This window comes from Canis aureus, chromosome 1, assembly GCF_053574225.1.
Source record: "Canis aureus isolate CA01 chromosome 1, VMU_Caureus_v.1.0, whole genome shotgun sequence".
Lineage (NCBI taxonomy): Eukaryota > Metazoa > Chordata > Mammalia > Carnivora > Canidae > Canis > Canis aureus.
Window position 1 is genome coordinate 108183434 of NC_135611.1, and position 19516 is coordinate 108202949.

The window sequence follows — 19516 nt, forward strand, 5'->3', positions numbered from 1 at the left end:
AACCCTGGTGCTTGTTTTTCTGGTGGCCTGTTTCAGTTATGCAGAAAAGGAGAGACCTGCTGGATCCATAGGGCCCCAGTTTCTCAGTACTGGTTCTAGGCCTCTTTCCTCTGGAACCCTGGCATCAAGCCCCTTGGGCCAGGGAGAGAAGGTAGAGGGAAGAGTGAACAAAGTGGGCAATTTTTCTTTTATTTATTTATTCATGAGACAGAGAGAGAGGTATAGATATAGGCAGAGGGAGAAGCAGGCTCCACACGGGAAGCCCGAAGTGGGACTGGATCCTGAAACTCCAGGATCGCGCCCTGAGCCACCCAGGAGTCTGAAGTGCGCAATTTTGAAACTACATTTCCCATCTAGTCCTCGCGGCGGCCAGAGTAATCGGCTAGGGAGAGCCCCAGGGCTTCCTGGGAGTCGTAGTCTGAGGGCTAGAACGGGCCACTTCTCTCAGGGTCGTGGCTCGAAGCCAGGTTTGCAAAAGGTCCTGTGCACTTTGCCGGAAGCCTGGGTCCGGGGGCTCAAGGACGGGAGGAAGCTGAAGACCAGAAGCCCTTTCCTTGGCTTTAGAAGCCGGAGGGCACAAAATACTTTTCCTTTCAGTAGACGCTAGGAAAGTTCTGGTCTGAAAAGACAGCGGTCTCTGTGATATCACGGAACGGTAGGCGGAGCCTCCCTTTGTTACGGTCTAATGAGACTCAGCGTTGGGCTTGTGGGGCGGGGCCAAGGAAACTCCCAGGGAGCATCTTCTGGGAAGTTGCGGCCCCAAGTGGGAAGCTAGAAGCTGGAAGCTGTGGAAACTCCTTGTAGATCGGGCGAACGGTGACCTTGACTCCATTCAAAAAGCTCTCCAAATTACGCGACCAACCTCACCCTCTCCCCCCAAAATCCTTAATTTTATTCGCGGGAAAATAGAGTTGGAAGGACGGGCCCTGCTTGTCCTAAAAGCCCTCAGCCCGGATTCGGCTCTTCAGCGAACCCTAGTATTTGAGGGTGCAACAGTCGAGGCCAAGATCGGAGAGCGGTTGTTAACGGTGCACCGGATCTCCGGACTCCCCGGTTTCCTAACCGAGAAGTGTGCGCCCTGCAAATATTTTGGGGGTCTTGGTCTCGAGGAATAGCTTCGAGTCTAACGCTTCCCTCTCTTCTTCCTAGCGTGAACGTTTAGGGTGAGAGGACCCTCCCCCAAGCACTGCGCGGACTGAGCGCTCTGGCCGCAATGGGTCCGCAACTTCCCCTCCTGGTGGTGGCGCTGGCCGGCTGCCTGCTTCCTGCCCGGGGCTGTGTCACTTGCGATGCAAAGGTCGTGGAGGCGCTATACCACTTTGAGATGGAGTACCTGCCGAGTCGGAGTCAGGAACTGCAAGGAGTGTTGGACAGGATAAAATATCTGCTGAACGATTTCAAGAAAATCCCAGATTTAAATGATCAACATTTAGGGGTTGTCGGTGAGGGCAGGGAAGAGCGTGGAAATCCTGAGTCCTGGGAAAGGAGGGGTCTGGTCTGGGGCTAGGATTGCTGGGTGTGGGGCCAGGGTGGGAAGGGAGGGAAGGACTGGAGCCAGAGTCTACTGGGTTCGGAATGGAGAAGGCCAAGATGCAGATTCCCCGGTTTACCCCGGGCTAGCAAAGGCCGTGTTTCCCTCCCCCTTAGCCTGCAATTTTATGTGAAAAACTACAACTCCCAGAAGGCAACGGTCAGGCAATCCCTTTACCAGTCCTAGCCTTGCCCAGTAGCCCCATGGATATTGTAGTTTCTAAGACTAGGTGAGCCAATGAGGCAGAAAGGCTTGAATCTGGAGTTCTATCTCCCCTTTTCCCTCCCCTCCTCCAGATTCCCCCACACTGCAAAAGTTATCCGTGGATTTTCTGAAGAATTTGAAACGTATCACAAACTCTGAAGAACAAGGTAAATGCACAGAGGGGCCAGGGGAGGAGGGGCCCCAGAATCTTCCAGAAAAGTAATAGTTGGTGACAGCTGGTCTGGTAGTGGCTCTGGAGCCAAACTGCCTAGGTTCGAATTCCAGCTCTGTCATCTCCTGTGTGGGCCTGAGTGAGGGATTTCACAGCTTTGTCATTTCTAAATGAAGATCAAAATAATGCCTTCATGCCAGCTGTCGCTTAGCTCAGTGGCCCAGCATTATGTTAAGCGGTCATTGAATTTCATTGTCCCTCCCTGAGAAGACACCAAGTGGAATGCCAGGCTCTTCTGACAGAAACAAACTTCCTGTACCTCACTCCTGGGATGGGTGAGGGAGAGAGGAAGCACTCTGTGTCACCCCTGTTCCTTCCCAGGTGAGGCTTTCCTGAGTCAGATATTCTGGATGTTAATCAAGCAAAAAGCTTCCATTCTGACAACTATAACCCAGTTCCAAAAAAAGGGTGAGGGAAGATGGGAGTCTGTCAGGGACCACAGCCCCTTTCTTCAAAAGTCCCACAGTCCCCGTCTCCAGCCCCTCAGTTCTTGCAATTCTGTCCTCGGACCCAGGGATCCAGACACCTTCCTGGGGACCCAGGGATCCAGGCACCTTCCTCCCTCAAACCCAAGAGCCCAAACCCCAACCTAGTCCTTCGCCCCCCCCCTAATCTCTTTTAACTTAGAAATCTGATCATCTTTTTTTCTTTCTTTCTTTCTTCTGAGGCAGGTTTTTGTCCCAACAAATGTGGTGAGTCCGGATTATAGGAGCTGGTCCTCTATCCCTCATCGTCGCCCGGTTATGAACCTCCCCCTTGGGGTCTCGATGTTTCTTAATTTTCCACTTCTGAGAGGTTCCTGGTCTCCAATATTCCTTCGGCACTACGGACTCACGGGGGAGCGGGTCCTATTCTATTTGCGCTCTTCACCGAGTCGGGTTGGATCCCTCTTTCTGCGGGGCTTCCTCGTAGCCCCGCCCCTTGGGCTGACCTCCTAGGGACTTGGGCACCTGACCCCGCCCCTGCCCTTGGCCCTGCCCTCTCCTTTTAGCCTCGCCTCTCAGGGCGAATACAGCGTTGATGCTGCCCCTTCAGGTCAGATGTTGCAGACTCTGATCTGGTGCCATAACTGCTTGAAGAGAATACACACTTGTCGAAAGCCCATCGATTGCGGAGGTGAGAGAGCTGGGACCAGCAGGAGGGGTCGACGCAAAGAGGGGCGGAGCCAGAGGAGGGACCGACTCTGGAGGGGGCGGGGCTGGAGCTGGCCGAGACCAAGTAGGAGCGAGTTGGGAGGGAGCATCCCACAGTAACTCCCTATCCCCAGTGCACGAAGTCGTGGTCCATGAACTGGAAGACCTGGTCCTGGATTGTGAGCTCAGCTGGCATCGAATCTCTGCAGGCCTGAACAATTACACATTTTACAGGGTGGGACCCACTAACTCCTGTAACCCTTGAACCCCGAGTCCATCAGGCTTATGTGCGCCCCCTGATCTTTGTATCCAGAGGCTTGCATCTACAATCCCTAAGGCCCATGATCTACCAGATTTTGCTGCTTCTGATCCCCGGAGACCCTATGCCCTGCCCCGGTATACCCTGGACTCCCATTTCCCCCATTGAGACCCCGTGATTATCTCACCCCTGTACAACCCGAAACCCTGAATTCCCCAGGCCTCTGTGACCCCTTGAGCTTGGGTCTAGGTTTTAGGGAGCAACAGCTTGCTGCTGTCCGTGGGGAAAGAGCCCACCCTGACCAAGACCATGGTGAGATTAGAAGATGCAGGTACCTACCGCTGCGAGTTGGCCAATATGAAAACCTCCCGTGCCGCGGTCACGCATTTTCGTGTCAGAGGTCAGTGCTGGGGAGTTGACAGAAGTGAGAGATTCAGGGTCCTGGGGTTGGGGGGAGTCGGCTTCAGGGCGCGGGCCTGCGGCGCTTAACCTCCTGTTGGGGTGTGGTTTCAGGCCACGAGGGTGTGGCTTCGCACCCTGTGGCCCTACCGCTGCGGGGCAGAGATTCACGCAGTTAGGGACGCGCTGCTCTCCTGGAAGAGACCTGGGTCTTGGGGCGGGCTGGAGTGCTGAGGGCTTGCCTTGGCCATGGCGGGACCTTCGTGCCCTCCCAGGACTCCTTCCCTCTCTATCAGTGCTGCCCCAAAGAGCTGGTGGAGCCGGACGGTCGTCACCAACCACTACTACTGCTACCACAGAGTACGAATTCTCTACGGAATGGGATCTCTCTCTGCTCTTCCCAACCGCCCTGGCTAATCCGTCAGAGTGTCCGAAGTCCGAGGACGTTCTGAGAGGCCGTCTGATAGGACTGCTGCTCTGGGGCTTACTGGTGCTGTTAATCGCCTTTGTGACCGCGTGAGCCGCCCTCTGAAGAAGGCAGGGCTTGGAGCAAGGGGAGGGACCTCCAACTTCCTACCGCCGGAGGGGGTCTAGGAACTGGGGAACCCTGAGAGCTGTACTTCCCTTGGGGACGGGGCCTACAGAACAGGGTGGGGCTTACCTAGGTGGGCTCAGCTTGGGTCACTACTAGAATAGGATCAAATATAGGGAGGGTGGGAGGGGTGTCTCTTACTCAGGACCTAATCTGGTTTCGCTATTTGCACCCCACCCTCCCCCAGGATCCTTTGCTTTCGACCTGGGAAGGTGATCAATTACATAAAGGCTTGGAGGACCAACCAGAAGGAGGCTGCTCAGCAGGCCCAGACTGCTATGGAGCCCCAGGCTGCCCTGGAGTCCCAGGGTGCCCAGAAGCCCCAGAGTGCCCGGAAGCCCCAGGCTGCCCCGAAGCCCAGTGTTCCAAAGGGAAAACTCTCGGCATCAAAGCTCCAGTAAAGATTTATCTGGTGGTCTAAATATCTGACTCATTCCTCCCATCTGATCCTAACTTTTGGTTTCCCTAGAGGAGAGGTCTGGGTCTGGGGATGGTCTCCTGTGTGAGAGAGGAGGGGCTGGAACCCAGCTCCCTGAGTCCTGGAAGGGCCAACTGGCTGAGACTAATTCCAGAATCAAGGAGCGGGGAAAGGCCAGCCCTCCCCACATCTCCTCCCCCAGGCCCAGTCCTCTCACAGGACGCCCCCTCCCCGCTCTTCCTGCCGGGTTTCCTCTTGCCTTTTCCTGTCCCCCACCCAGTGCTGGGAGCTGGGGCAGAGGCAAAGGCTGAACAGGAGCAGCGAGGTCAGGAACCAACCAGGGCCAACGGAGCCAAGGCCCCGGGGTGCTGCTGGGACCTGAAGCAGGGTAAGAGCCAGGGACCCAGGAGTCCAGACCCCTCCTCCCTCAGACCTGGGAGCCAGTCCCCCCAGTCATCTCCCAGCCCAGTGCCCAGGAGTTCCCGCTCCCATCCTCCTGCACTCGGACTCAGGAGTCTGAGCCCTAGCCCCTCTCTCCCACCAAGGAGTCCGGGTCCCCCTCCATCCCAGCCCCACCACTCTGGGCCTCAGGAGTCGGGTCTTACCCACCCTTCCTTAGGGCCATGCTATCTGGTGAACGGAAGGAGGGCGGAAGCCCCCGCTTCGGGAAGCTCCATCTCCCTGTGGGCCTGTGGATCAATTCTCCCAGGAAGCAGCTGGCCAAGCTGGGGCGGCGCTGGCCCAGTGCTGCCTCTGTTAAGTGAGTGCCCACCTCCTTGAGACTCTTGCCCCTGCCCCATCTACCTCCCAGTTGTCCCTGTTTATCACCCAGTCTCTGCACTGGGTAATGCCAGGGGCTCCAAGGATTGGCTTCCAGTTCCTGTCCTGAATGGGCAAGTGAACTGGCAGGCAGGAGGAGACAAGTGGGCAGCAATGCTCCTAGACCCGGTGTGGGGGAGTGCCGGCTCTATAGATGGGCTTAGGCTGGATGGACAAGGGGATGGGGACCCCGGGATAGGGGTTTGATTCACCTTCCTTCCTCCTCTCCCTGCTTACCTCTTGGAATTTCCTTCTGTGGGACTCGCCTTTATTTATTTATTTCTCTCTCTCTCTTTGCCTCTGGCCTCTGCCCAACCCCATCTCTGTCGCCCCCCACCCCCACCCCCTGCATCTCTCGCCCTTCTGTGGGTCTCTGTCCCTCTTTCTCTCGTTTTCTGTCCCCTCTCAATGGGTCTCTGTTGCTCTCTGGGTCTCTGCCCCCCAATTCCTTTCTCCCTGGGTCTCTGTCCCCTCCATCTCGGTCTTTGCCTACCTCTCTCCTTCTCCACCATCTACTCCGGCCTCTGCCTGTCTGCCTGGGGCTTTCCCCGCCTCTCCACTCCCCGGCGCGCTCCCAGGTCGTCGTCTTCGGACACGGGGAGCCGCAGCAGCGAGCCTCTGCCCCCGCCGCCACCGCACGTGGAGTTGCGGAGAGTGGGCGCGGTCAAGGCGGCCGGGGGAGCCTCCGGGAGTCGCGCCAAGCGCATCTCCCAGCTCTTTCGGGGCTCGGGGACCGGGGCCACGGGGTCCGGCGGCGCGGGAGGCCCCGGGACTCCGGGGGGCGCCCAGCGCTGGGCCAGCGAGAAGAAGCTGCCGGAGCTAGCGGCGGGCGTGGCCCCCGAGCCCCCGCTAGCCGCCCGCGCCACGGCGCCCCCGGGGGTCCTCAAGATCTTCGGCGCCGGCCTGGCGTCGGGCGCCAACTACAAGAGCGTGCTGGCCACCGCGCGCTCCACGGCACGCGAGCTGGTGGCCGAGGCGCTGGAGCGCTACGGGCTGTCGGGCAGCCCCGGGGGCGGCCCCGGCGAGAGCAGCTGCGTGGACGCCTTCGCGCTGTGCGACGCGCTGGGCCGGCCCGCGGCGGGCGGCGTGGGCGGCGGCGAGTGGCGGGCGGAGCACCTGCGCGTGCTGGGCGACTCGGAGCGTCCGCTGCTGGTGCAGGAGCTGTGGCGTGCGCGGCCCGGCTGGGCGCGGCGTTTCGAGCTGCGCGGCCGCGAGGAGGCGCGCCGCCTGGAGCAGGAGGCCTTCGGGGCGGCAGACAGCGACGGTGAGCCGAACCCCGCCGGACGCTGAGGGGCGGGGCTTTGCGGGGCGGGGCGGGGCCTGTTCTGGAGGCGGGGCCTCGAGAGGTGGGGCGGGGCTTGGGAGCGGGGGCGCTGGGGCGGGGAAGGATCTGTGGGGCTGGAGGGGCCGGTGGTAGGCTGGGGGCGAGTCCGCGGGAGAGAAGGGGACTGGGAGGGACCTATAGCGCCAGGTGGAGCAGAGAGTGGGCCTGGAGCAGGACCCGGCTCAGCGAGACTGGCGAGGCCGATGGGCGGGGCGTGTGATGCTGGGGCGGGGCCTGCGGAATAGAGTAACCTGGAGCGAGACAGGTGGAATGGTGGCGCTGGCCCTTCTGTCTGGAGGCCTCTCAGAACAATAGGTTGAAGGGGTTCGAGAGGAACAGGGCCCGTGTAGATTTTTTTTTTTAAGATTTTATTTATTTATTCATTCATAAGAGACAGAGAGAGAGAGAGAGAGAGAGAGACAGGAGGAGGGAGAAGCAGGCTCCCTGCAGGGACCCCAACGTGGGACTCCATCCCCAGACTCCGGGATCACGCCCTGGGCCGAAGGCAGGCGCCAAACCGCTGAGCCACCCAGGGATCCCAGGGCCTTTGTAGATTAAGTGTATAAAGGGAAGAGACCTGGAGAGTGAAGAAATGGGCTACTTGATCAGGGCCTAGGAATGGGCAAAGCCTCGGGGCACCTGGCCTTGGAGCAGGTGGCCCTAGGCTAAGTTGGCTGCAGAGTGGGAGATTTGAGGGTGGCTCAAGGGAAATGAAGAGGAAGAGTATTCGTAGAGGCCAAGGAAGGTCATGCTTACATGCTGGCCTGGTATTTGAGAAGGCCGGCCGGGAACAGGAGGTGATGCCATGTGTGAAATAGTAAGTGCAGAGCAGGGCCTGGCAGGAATGGGGCCTGGCTCTGGGCTAGGGGCCGCCCAGGGAGCCTTCTAACGCTTTTCTGTTTCTGAGTCTCCCTTTGGGAGATAGAGTGTTGTAGCAGTTAACTCAGGAGCTTTGAACTCTGGCTTGGATTCCAGTATGTCCTTTACTGGTTAAACTGAGCAAAACCCGAGGTGAAGGTGGAATGAGATCATGTATAAAAGGGCTTTAGCACAAGGATTGGCACATAGTAGTTGCCTAATAAAGAATGGCAATTATTACCATTGTTGTTCTTTTCTCTCTCTCTCTCTTTTCACAAAGCATTTGTTGAGCGCCTACTGTGGGCCACACATTATTTAGGGCCCTGGGGGAATACAGTGAGCCCAGGACAGGTGAGGTTCCCACCCTCCTAGATTTCACAGTCTAGTGACAAACACCTCAGTTCATTCCTTTGGCTCATTTCCACTAACCCCCCACTATGTGCCAGGGCCCTGCTAGGTCCAGACAAAGCCCGGTGTGTCCAGTTGTGCCCTTCTCTGCTGTAGCTTGGAATGTCAGGGAAGGGTGCTCAGGAGGAGGTGGTTTCTGTCTCCTTGAGGACAGTCTTCTCTGTTCACTGCCAAGTCCCTAGTGCCTAGAACAGTGCTCTGCACACATTAGATCCCCTACCCCCCCCCCCCCCCAATTAAAAGAATCAATTCATTTCTGAGCTGAAAACTGTCAGGTGGGTAGAAGTCAGGCAGAAAATGTGTTTCAGGCAGAGGGAACAGCATATGCAAAAACCTAAAGGTGGGAAGCCTCCTCACTTCTCTGTAGTCAATTCTTGGTTCTATAATCTCCAAATCTCTGAGCCTGTCTGTCTCGGTCTCTTTTTAGTCTCTGCCTCATCCCTCTCTGTCTCTCCCCCGCAGGCACGGGCGCCCCCTCGTGGCGGCCACAAAAGAACCGTTCCCGGGCGGCTTCCGGCGGGGCGGCCCTGGCCAGTCCTGGCCCAGGGTCCGGCTCAGGGCCCCCTGCTGGGTCTGGGGGCAAAGAACGCTCGGAAAACCTGTCCCTGCGGCGCAGCGTGTCGGAGCTCAGCCTGCAGGGGCGGCGGCGGCGGCAGCAGGAGCGCAGGCAGCAGGCACTTAGCATGGCCCCAGGGGCAGCCGATGCCCAGATCGGACCCGCAGACCCTGGCGACTTCGATCAGTTGACCCAGTGCCTCATCCAGGCCCCCAGCAACCGTCCCTACTTCCTGCTGCTCCAGGGCTACCAGGACGCCCAGGTAAGCGCACCCTGGCCTACCGGGAGAGACCTATTGCTCTACGCTTCGTTTGCCCAGCGACCAAATTACAACTCCCATTATTCTTTGGATGGGGCAGTCTCAGGAATGCCGGAAGGTGTGGTCCCAGCGAGGTTCCAGGGTAGGAGATGTCATTGTCAGAGATGGAGGATGGGGGTGGTGGTAGCTAGCAGTGGAGGTTGATGGCTGAAAAAGATCTCGCTGGAGGAACAAGTAGGGAATGGCAGATTTCACACAAAACTGGGGGAAAGCTGTTTTTGTCAAGGGGTGAAAGAGACAGCCTATTGTAAAATAAGGATGTCCTTGTAAGGGTCTATTTCTTGATGAGGAGTAATAGAAGTGTCTATCTTGTTTGGGAGAAAGATAATTTGGCTGATGCATGGGGTCTTGTTCTGGGTAAGCCTATATTTTCTTGGAAGGAGTGGACCAATCCATTTCTTAAAGGTACTGGTTTACACTGGACCAATTTGACTATTGCTGATGGGGGTAGGTGAGACTAATACTTCTGTTTTATTTATTTATTTATTTATTTATTTATTTATTTATTTAATTTATTTTATAATTTTTTGTTCCTTGGACTTTTTTTTTTTTTTTTTTTTTTTAGATTTTGTTTATTTATTCATGAGACACAGAGAGAAAGGCAGAGAACTAGGCAGAGGGAGAAGCAGGCTCCATGCAGGGAGCCTGATGTGGGACTTGATCCCGGGACTCCAGGATCATGCCCTGGGCCGAAGGCAGGTGCTCAACTGCTGAGCCACCCAGGCGTCTCGATACTTCTATTTTATATATTTGGGTGATGATAGAAGAACTTGTTTGAGGGGATCCCTGGGTGGCTCAGCGGTTTAGCATTCCCTTCAGCCCAGGGCGTGATCCTGGAGTCCCAGGATCCAGTCCCACATGGGGCTCCCTGCATGGAGCCTGCTTCTCCCTCTGCCTGTGTCTCTGTCTCTCTGTGTCTCTCATTAATACATAAATAAAATATTAAAAAAATTTATTTGAGTGTCAGAGAGCAAGGGAGGGAGAAAACATTAGAAGTTAGTAGAAAATTACTCATGGGTTAGAGGGAAATTATTATATTAATAGAAACATAATGTATGAAAAAAAGAAACGTAATGTATCATTGGAAATATTCATTTTCATGAGTGTGATAATTGGGAGAATCATTTTTATGGTATTTGACTTTGGGTAACAGTGGTACAGCCAAGTTCAACAGATACTTTTGAGAATCATTGGGAAAGCCTACTGGTGGAGCTCAGTGAATAGTCTCGTGTTGTCAGAGAGTGATCCACTTGGGTTAGGAGGCCTAGCTGTGTGTGTGAGTGAGAGGGGAAGACTCTTGAGAGCAGGACTTGCATGGAAGAATTAATTCCTCCTTGTTGGGGCAAGGGGACTGGGCAAGTTCATTCTAGGCAGGAGTTTGCATATATTATAACAGCCCATTTCTCCAGGCAAGGTTGGAGAATAGGAGGGTCTATTCTGGGAAGGTAGTCAAGTTGGAAGAATCTATTCTGGGAGTATAGGAGAGTCTAGTATGGGAAGAGGGGAAAACATTGGAAACATCCACTCTTTAAAGTGAGGTTCATGAGAAATTCCTTTCTAAGAAAGAGGCTTCATTGGAAGTCTTCTTTTCTTGGGATCAAGAGTAAGAAGTGAATCTCTTAGAAAGAGAAATTTATTTGTAGTCATTTATTCATGAGTGGCTGGCTATAACCTGAGAGTTCATTGCAGGCACTGTGGAAGCCTCCCCTCTTGGGTTAAGCAATTTTAGAGAAGGGTTCATGTATTTTGGATCATTCCATTGCTTCAAACAGGGATAGAAAACAGGAAATTCTACCTTCAGAAGGTGGTAAGACTGAAAAGGTCCATTTTCTAGAGGCAGATGAACAAATCCATTGTAGGAAGGAGTCTCTTTGGAAATGTCCCTCCATGGGGTGAAGGAATTGGGAGAGTTCAGTGTAGGAAGGGGATTTATGAATATGAGGATGATTATTCTCTTAGACATGAATAGAGAACAGAGAATGTATTTTAGGAAGGGGATCAGACTGAGCTCTTCCATTTTTATAGGTTGGAAATGGAAGAGTCTTTTAGGAAGAGGTCTTCTGGAATGCACCTCTTCATTTGGTGGATGAAATGAGACACTCCATTATAAGAAGAGGGTCTCCTTGAAAACATCTATGTATAAGGTGGAGTTGCTAGAAGAACTACTATATGGAGATCTCCACGGAGATGTTCTTCTTTAGGATGGGAAAATTGAAAGCATCCACTGATGGAGAGGAGAGTATCTTTAGAATCCTCTATCATGGGAATGGAGGTGGTAGATGAGTCCATTGTAGTATTATGTCTCCTTGGAAGTGAGTTCAGCATTGAGTGGGAAAAAATAAGAGTCCATTGTAGAAAGGGGGTCTCCCCAGATGTATATACTCATGGGGTGGAAGAAACCTTTGTTCACAGGAGGAGTCTCTTTAAAGATATCCATCCTTTTTTTTTAAATATTCAGAAAAGCTATTATTGGAAGGGGAAACATCTTTGGTAGTCTCCGTCATGGGGGTAGAATGTCAGGCAAATGGGGCCAAAGGTAGGGAAATGGGAGAGTTCCTAAGTTCTAAGAGAAAGATTTCCTTGGAAAGTTCCATTCTTTGAGAGTAATGGGACAGTCCATTTTAGCGATGTGGGTGTGGTGTTCTTGGAAGCACCTATTCTTTGAGCTGGATGTTGTGGGAGAGTACACTGTGGGAAGGGATTGCCTGTAACAGTCCATTCAGAGGAGGTGAGATGGAAGTCTCCATCTCACTTTTCTCCATCTCACTGGAGAAAAGTCTCCTGGAAATCATCAATAATTTGAGGGAGAGGAATTATAGAGCCCATGTCAAGAAAGGGGTTTCCTTATAAGCAGCTGGTCTTCAAGATGAGTTTTATGGGTCAGTTGGTCACAGGAAGTGCCTTTGAAAAGTCCACTCATGCTTGGGTGGAGGTAATTGGTGAGTCCTTTGGGATCCCAGGAGATCTCCTTGGAAGTGTTCATCCTGAGGGAGGTGGTTGATGGGAGAGTGGATTATGGCAAAAGGTCTTCTTTGGAAGCATCCATTCCTCATGGAGATGTGTCTCTACTGTGTCTTCACTTTCCCTCCAGGACTTCGTGGTGTATGTGATGACACGGGAGCAGCACGTCTTCGGCCGCGGGGGGAACTCCTCAGCCCGTGGTGGGTCCCCCGCCCCATACGTGGACACCTTTCTCAATGCCCCTGACATCCTGCCACGGCACTGCACGGTGCGTGCGGGCCCTGAGCCCCCAGCCATGGTGCGCCCATCCCGGGGGGCCCCAGTCACGCATAACGGGTGCCTCCTGCTGCGGGAGGCCGAGCTGCACCCTGGCGACCTGCTGGGGCTGGGCGAGCACTTCCTCTTCATGTACAAGGACCCCCGCACCGGGGGCTCTGGGCCTGCGCGGCCGCCCTGGCTGCCCGCCCGCCCGGGGACCGCCCCGCCGGGCCCAGGGTGGGCCTTCTCTTGCCGCCTGTGCGGCCGCGGCCTGCAGGAGCGGGGCGAGGCGCTGGCGGCCTACCTGGACGGCCGGGAGCCGGTGCTGCGCTTTCGGCCGCGCGAAGAAGAGGCGCTGCTGGGTGAGATCGTGCGTGCTGCCGCCGCGGGCGCTGGGGACCTGCCGCCGCTGGGGCCCGCCACCCTGCTGGCGCTGTGCGTGCAGCATTCAGCCCGAGAGCTGGAGCTGGGCCACCTGCCGCGCCTGCTGGGCCGCCTGGCCCGACTCATTAAGGAGGCTGTCTGGGTGAGTCCTCCCACCGCAGTCCAGGCCCCTTGGAGCCCCAGATTCTTTCCCTAGCCACCCCTCGCCACCTCCCAGCCGTAGTGGGGCAGGATGAAACTGCCTCTTCCGTGATGCTTCAAGAGGGGCTTGGGCCGTGAAGCAAGGGGTCTCATGGGATGCTGGGCCCTATGGATTCACCCACGGTACTAGAAGAGAAGGCAGTGAAGTACCACCTTTGCCCCTCTGGGATGATGGGAGAAACCGTTCTGGGAGGTCGGGAGAGAGATCTTGTTGGATGAGATCCCTTGGATGAGAAGTCAGGAGAGACCACTGTGGGAGGTGAGGCAGGCAGCCCATGGGGCCTGATGCTTTGAGCAGTAGTAGGTGAGACCATTTCTTGGAGGCAAGAGAGAACAAATCAGTGGGACCTAAAGATGGAAGTGCCTGGGAGAAATCCCAGGTTCCAGCCCCCTGAGCAGGGCTTATTAAAGAAAAGGTTAAGGAAGTGTCTTGGGGGTAGGAAGAAACTATTTAAATGGAGCTGAGGGAGACAGACCACTCACAATCATGGGAGTTTGTGTTTTAAACGGTAAGAAGAGGAGAGACCATTCTGAAGCTTGAGGGTTAGAGTCCATTTGAGTGGGGAGAGTCACTATCAAAAAGGTGCTTCTAGAAAAACCAGGGTATTAACTCATAGGCCTCTCCCCACGCCCCCTCACCTTGACTCTGATCTTACTGTTCTACAGGAAAAAATTAAGGAAATTGGAGACCGTCAGCCAGAGAAGTAAGAAAAATTCTGGGGAGAAGGGTCTAGGGATGAAGGGGTGTGGGGATTTACAGCCAGTTCTGTGTTCACTCCATTCATATCTTAGTACAGGTTGCTGCTCTTCCTTGGCATTCAATGAGGATTGGCCTCAGTACCCAATTAGACTCAGATCTCGGGGTTCAGATACTACGGTGGGGGTTGGGCTAGGATCATAGGTTCTTTTCTCCTCCAGCCACCCAGAGGGAGTCCCCGAGGTGCCCTTGACTCCGGAGGCTGTGTCAGTAGAGCTGCGGCCACTCATGCTGTGGATGGCCAACACCACGGAACTGCTGAGCTTTGTACAGGAGAAAGTGCTGGAGATGGAGAAGGAGGCTGACCAGGAGGGTGAGCTCTGACCCAAGCCTAGGCTTCCCAAGCCCCCTGTCATTCCCTCTACTTGGGGACTTGGGCTCCTGCCTGTCAGCCTCTGGTCTCTCTCTCACCCCCAGGTCTGTCCTCAGACCCACAGCTCTGCAATGACTTGGAATTATGTGATGAGGCCATGGCCCTCCTGGATGAGGTCATCATGTGTACCTTTCAGCAGTCTGTCTACTACCTCACCAAGGTTGGTCTTGTCCCCTGCTTCCTGTTGACACATAACCTCCTGACTTCCAGTTTGAATTACATCACTCTGATGTCACTTCCTCTTTGACCTTGTGAGATTCCCTGCTTCTCTGACATCACTTCCCAATCACTGCAGCACTTTGCTGTGTTGGAACCACTTCCTGTTTGAGCCTGCATTACTTCCTGCCTTCCCAGCTTTTCTTCCTGTCTCTCCAACTGTCCCCTCTTGGCCAGCTAACTTTACCATCTGGTTATGTCACCTCTATCATTTTTTTTTAAGCTCCTTTTTTCTAAATCCACTGGCAAATTTCTTAGGTGGTTAGATAGATAGATGGGGGATCAAACAGTGCCGAACACTGTCGTTTAAACTAAAGGTCCTCTTGAATCCAGCTTCCCTTCCTGTGTTTGCTGATTTTACATCCTACAGCTCTGAATTCACTCCCTTTTCTGAGTCACAGATCTTCTCCCTGGAGTCTAGTCCTGCAGGACCTGCTATCTGTCCCAGTCTTCCACTACCCTTGACCTTAAGATGGCTTCTTGGAATTTGTAGGGTTTCAGGCTTCCAGTGGACCTGAGTCCATATCAGTGAAAGGAAAAGGAATCTTTGGATACAGTCTTTCTGTTCCATAAGCCGCCTTGATTTGTGAACCCAGTTCCTCCAAGGCTTCACTTCCTGTCCATCCCTGCCAAGTGTGGCTTTATTTCTTCTTCGGCTCTGACCTCATTTCCTGTCCTTCACTTTCCACTGGCTTACCGCCATGCCACTCCCACTTCCTGACTCTTCATTCTTTTTCTTTCCTTCGGGAGCTCTGGATAAATAATTCTTTGACTGAAGGGGGCCTCTTTGTTCAGTATCCTTTTGTCCTCCGTGAGCTGTCTCTGTTGAGAACTCTGAGCCCTGTAAAGCATCAGAGGTAGTCATTAAAATACCCAAGAAACTCCTGGAGGCTTTCTTAAGACCTGAGGTGTTCTGGCCCTGATGAATGCTAGAAACCCATCTGGAAAGTAGGGATTTCCTCATAGAGACCTGTAGAGTGTCATGTGTAGAAAGGACTGTAATTTCCAGAAGTTCTATCACCCTGAACTTCCGGGAGGTTGTAGTCCAATCACCTGTTTGCATCTCTGTGTCTTCTTAGACTCTGTATTCAACACTGCCTGCTCTCCTGGATAGTAACCCTTTTACAGCTGGGGCAGAGCTGCCAGGGCCTGGCGCAGAGCTGGGGGCCATGCCTCCAGGGTTGAGACCAACCCTGGGCGTGTTCCAGGCAGCCCTGGAACTGACCAGCCAGTGTGAGCTGCACCCGGACCTCGTGTCTCAGACTTTCGGTTACTTGTTCTTCTTCTCCAATGCATCCCTTCTCAACTCACTGATGGAACGAGGTGAGGGTCAGACTGGGGAAGGGGCAGGGAGGAAAGGACGGGCAACCTCTAAGACCGGTATCAATTCAGACACCACGCCCACAGGATCAGTCCTCATGTTTAGGGACTCTGGCGAGCAAGCTCCAGATCCCAAGCTGAAGGATGGGAAGGGTTTGGGAGGGAGGAGGGCAGAGTCTGCAAACCAATTGCCCCTCATGCCCTTCCCTACAGGTCAAGGCCGGCCTTTCTATCAATGGTCCCGAGCTGTCCAAATCCGAACCAACTTGGACCTTGTCTTGGACTGGCTGCAGGGAGCCGGGCTGGGTGACATTGCCACTGAATTCTTCCGGAAACTCTCCATAGCTGTGAACCTGCTCTGTGTGCCCCGCACTTCTCTGCTCAAGGTGACTCCTGATCCCTGACCTCTGACATCCTCTATTCAGCTTACCCTTGGACGTCACCTTGGACTTCATGTTATCCCCTGCCCTGGCTCTGACACTGGGTGCGGCATTGATGGTTAGAGGAAGCCAGCCCCAAGTGTCCAAACTGCATCTGAATCCTGGGCTACTTGCTAATAATAGTTTCCAAGGCCCCCTCCCTCAGATGTGCTGATTCAGAAAGTTTGCTATGAGACCAGGGAATGTGATAGTTAAAACATTCGTTGCACATAAACTACATGCCAGACACTGTTTAGTAGTTTAGTACTTTTTTAAAATTATTTTTAAGATTTTATTTATGAGGGGAAATGAGAGAGAGAGAGAGAGAGAGAGAGAGAACAAACAGGGGGAGCAGCAGAGGGAGAGGGAAAAGTAGACTCCCCACTGAGCAGGGAAGTCTCATGCAGGGCTCGTTCCCAGGACCCTGAGATCATGACTTGAACCGAAGGCAGATGCTTAATGGACTAAGCCATCCAGGCGCCCCTGTTTAGCACTTCTCATTGAATGTTGACTAAGCCTCATGAAATTAGGTTATTAACTGAAAATTCTTTTCAGACAAGGAAGTTGAAAATCAGGTAGGATAAGTTACTCAATTTCATTTATTTATATTTATCAAACTTTAACAGAACATTTAATAAGCACTAGGCAGTGTCCTAACTACTTAATGATCTTGCCATATTGAATCCTCCTCAAAACTATGCCATTACATAGTTCCTAGTCCTGCCCACACCCAGTTGACAGATGAAGAGACTGAGGTACAGTGGCTTGCTAGAAGGTAATGAGTAGTGAAGCTGGATTTTTGAGCCCAGGCAATCTGAGTCCAGAGTCTCTGGTTTTCAACCCACTGATGATTCGTTTTTGTTTTGTTTTGTTTTTTTTAATTTTTATTTATTTATGATAGTCACACACAGAGAGAGAGAGAGGCAGAAACACAGGCAGAGAGAGAAGCAGGCTCCATGCACCGGGAGCCCGACGTGGGATTCGATCCCGGGTCTCCAGGATCGCGCCCTGGGCCAAAGGCAGGCGCCAAACCGCTGCACCACCCAGGGATCCCCCCACTGATGATTCGAATGTCATCTCAGTTAGGTGTAGAATTGTTCAAAAACAAAAAAATAGCCACAATATAGTAATGAACCTCTAGGTACACAACATCAGCTTCAATCATACAAACTAATGGGGGCATCTGGATGGCTCTGTGGTTGAGCATCTGCCTTTGGCTCAGGTCGTGATTCAGGGGTCCTGGGATTAAGTCTTACATCGGGCTCCCCACGGGGAGCCCGATTCTCCCTCTGCCTGTGTCTCTGCCTTTCTGTGTGGGTCTCGAAGTAAAATCTTTAAAAAAATAATAATACAAACTAATGGCCCATTTTGTTTTTTTTTTTTTTTTTAATTTTTATTTATTTATGATAGTCACACACAGAGAGAGAGAGAGAGAGGCAGAGGCATAGGCAGAGGGAGAAGCAGGCTCCATGCACCGGGAGCCCGACGTGGGATTCGATCCCGGGTCTCCAGGATCGCGCCCTGGGCCAAAGGCAGGCGCTAAACCGCTGCGCCATCCAGGGATCCCCTAATGGCCCATTTTGTTTCTTCTTCACCCCATACCCAACTCCTAGATCTTCATTTATGCTGAAGCAAATCACTTTTTTTTTTTTTTTAAAGCTGAGAGCATGAAAAAAAAAAAAAAAAAGCTGAGAGCATGCCTTTTCCCACCATCACTTTGGTGACAGCCTGGCCTCACAATGTCCGGAAGACATCGCACAGACACAACCATCTACCCATTACATCCATGCCCTTTATGGAGGGCCTTCCATTTAGGATTTCTCAGCTGCCCCATAATGACCCCAGATTTCTCACATGATCTTCCCACCAGGCTTCATGGAGCAGCCTACGAACTGACCACCCCACACTGACCCCTGCTCAGCTCCACCATCTGCTCAGCCACTACCAGCTGGGTCCTGGTCGTGGACCACCACCTGCCTGGGATCCTCCCCCTGCAGAGCGAGATGCTGTGGACACAGGTGAGGAGAGATGGGGACAGAGGCACTGGGGCTGTCAGCTTTTTTTTTTTTTTTTTTGTCCTCAGGACCCAGGAACTTATAGCCCCAACCCCTTCCTCTTTCTGACCCAGGATTATATACCTTTAACCCTCTCCTCCTTCAAGATCTAAGTGATGGACCCTAACTACCCCTCCCCCAGGGTACAAGAGTTCAAGCTCCATCTCTCCTTTTTTCCCCAAAGTTCGGGCCCTCAGCCTCTTCCCCGACAAGCTGCCCTCCCCGCCCAGTAATTCGGGTTCCGGACCCCTCCACTCTAAGGAATCCGTAAAACTAAGTTCCCAGACCTTCCTTTCTCAGACCCAAGAACCCAATACCTCGCCCGTTTCCCGGGCAACGGTGGCCTTTCTTTGTGTGAACTACAACTCCCATGATGCCTGGGGACTCCCAAGAGTCGTGTTTGAGTGGATCCTGCTCCAGGAATTGCTGGGAGTTGAAGTTTTTCCCTCGGGCATGACGCAGCTTCTCCCCCAACCCTGCTACCCCTCGCCCATTTTCAGAATTTGACTCTATCTTTCTTCGATTTCCTAGGGGACATCTTCGAAAGCTTCTCTTCCCATCCTCCCCTCATCCTGCCCTTGGGCAGCTCGCGCCTGCGCCTCACCGGTCCTGTGACGGACGACGCCCTGCACCGTGAACTGCGCAGGCTCCGCCGCCTTCTCTGGGATCTTGAGCAGCAGGAACTGCCGGCCAATCACCGCCACGGGCCTCCCGCGGCCACGCCTCCTTGAAAACCAATAAGAACAAGCGCGCGAACCTTGAAAATTCTTCGGCTTCCACTCCCTGGAGCCCGCCTGAGCTCCGAGCTCTCTGGGAGTTGTAGTTCTTTCCTCGCGTGGGATGCCGGGAGTTTGAGTTTTCGGGCAGTAGAGGATGGGACAGTGGGAAAATGGGCTTGGGAAGTGAGCGCAAGGAGCAATAAAGGTATCTGTCGTATTGGCAACGCCTCACTTGTTAAGACTCGGGAACGCTGGTGATGATGACTTTCTGCGGATTACAGCACCATGGTCCTCGACTAGAGCGTTGGGTTCTTGCCCAGTCCGAGGAGGTATTTATAGCTTCGGCCTCAGCTTGCCCTGCGGCTTGTAATCCAAACCCGGAGCCCTGGGGCCTCCCACGCATTTCAGGACAGAGCTCTAAGCTCGCTCTGCCAACTATCAGGCCCTCAGTCCTGCCAGTGGGGACCAGACTTCAATCCCTTCGACCCCAGAGGCCATAGTCCAACCCTCCTCTCCCTCAGACCCAGGAGTCTGGGTTCCCAGAACCCATCTGCACATTTCTGCCTGTCGGGCACCCTGCGGAATCCCAACACCTCTTGTCCTTGCTCTGGCAACCCTCGTTTTCCACATCAGGAAGTCCGGGCCCCCAACCCACTCCTCCCTCAGACCCGGGAGTCCGGGTCCCCAAGTCCCCTCCTCCCTCCGACTCAGGAGTCCGGGGCTCCAGTTTGAACTTTCCACTCCCCTAAATCTGACTCCTGCTGCTGCGTCAGGGAAAAAATAAGCGACAGGTGGCACCTGC

The 19516-nt window shown here is 53.9% G+C and overlaps 2 protein-coding genes and 1 long non-coding RNA gene across 5 annotated transcripts; 2 read left to right on the forward strand and 1 right to left on the reverse strand.

Annotated features, from left to right (window-relative positions):
- Window positions 1–689: 689 nt before the first annotated feature.
- IZUMO1 (izumo sperm-oocyte fusion 1) lies at window positions 690–4772 on the forward strand. Of its 2 annotated transcripts, none has more exons than XM_077846439.1 (9): window positions 690–1442; window positions 1828–1902; window positions 2289–2375; window positions 2639–2659; window positions 3003–3083; window positions 3235–3335; window positions 3609–3759; window positions 4034–4295; window positions 4538–4772. In XM_077846439.1, exons 1-8 carry the CDS (start codon window positions 1214–1216, stop codon window positions 4276–4278), a joined length of 990 nt encoding a protein of 329 aa, XP_077702565.1. In that variant the 5' UTR covers window positions 690–1213; the 3' UTR covers window positions 4279–4295; window positions 4538–4772. The 2 variants fall into 2 exon arrangements, with proteins under 2 accessions (XP_077702565.1, XP_077702555.1); XM_077846429.1 differs by having other exon boundaries at window positions 693–1442; window positions 4034–4274.
- LOC144282639 (uncharacterized) lies at window positions 2656–4468 on the reverse strand. Its single transcript, XR_013351136.1, has 2 exons — window positions 3699–4468; window positions 2656–3311 (listed from the first exon to the last, which is right to left on the reverse strand). It is a non-coding gene; the product is annotated as an uncharacterized LOC144282639 (long non-coding RNA).
- Window positions 4729–18938, forward strand: RASIP1 (Ras interacting protein 1). Of its 2 annotated transcripts, XM_077846262.1 has the most exons (13): window positions 4729–4747; window positions 5049–5156; window positions 5388–5528; window positions 6166–6851; window positions 8640–8995; window positions 12144–12797; window positions 13523–13560; window positions 13775–13926; window positions 14031–14146; window positions 15282–15525; window positions 15736–15908; window positions 17812–17959; window positions 18527–18938. In XM_077846262.1, the coding sequence occupies exons 3-13, from the start codon at window positions 5392–5394 to the stop codon at window positions 18724–18726; spliced, it is 2904 nt and encodes a 967-aa protein (XP_077702388.1). In that variant the 5' UTR covers window positions 4729–4747; window positions 5049–5156; window positions 5388–5391; the 3' UTR covers window positions 18727–18938. The 2 variants fall into 2 exon arrangements, with proteins under 2 accessions (XP_077702388.1, XP_077702396.1); XM_077846270.1 differs by lacking the exon at window positions 4729–4747 and having other exon boundaries at window positions 4845–5156; window positions 14043–14146.
- The last annotated feature ends 578 nt before the right edge of the window (window positions 18939–19516 follow it).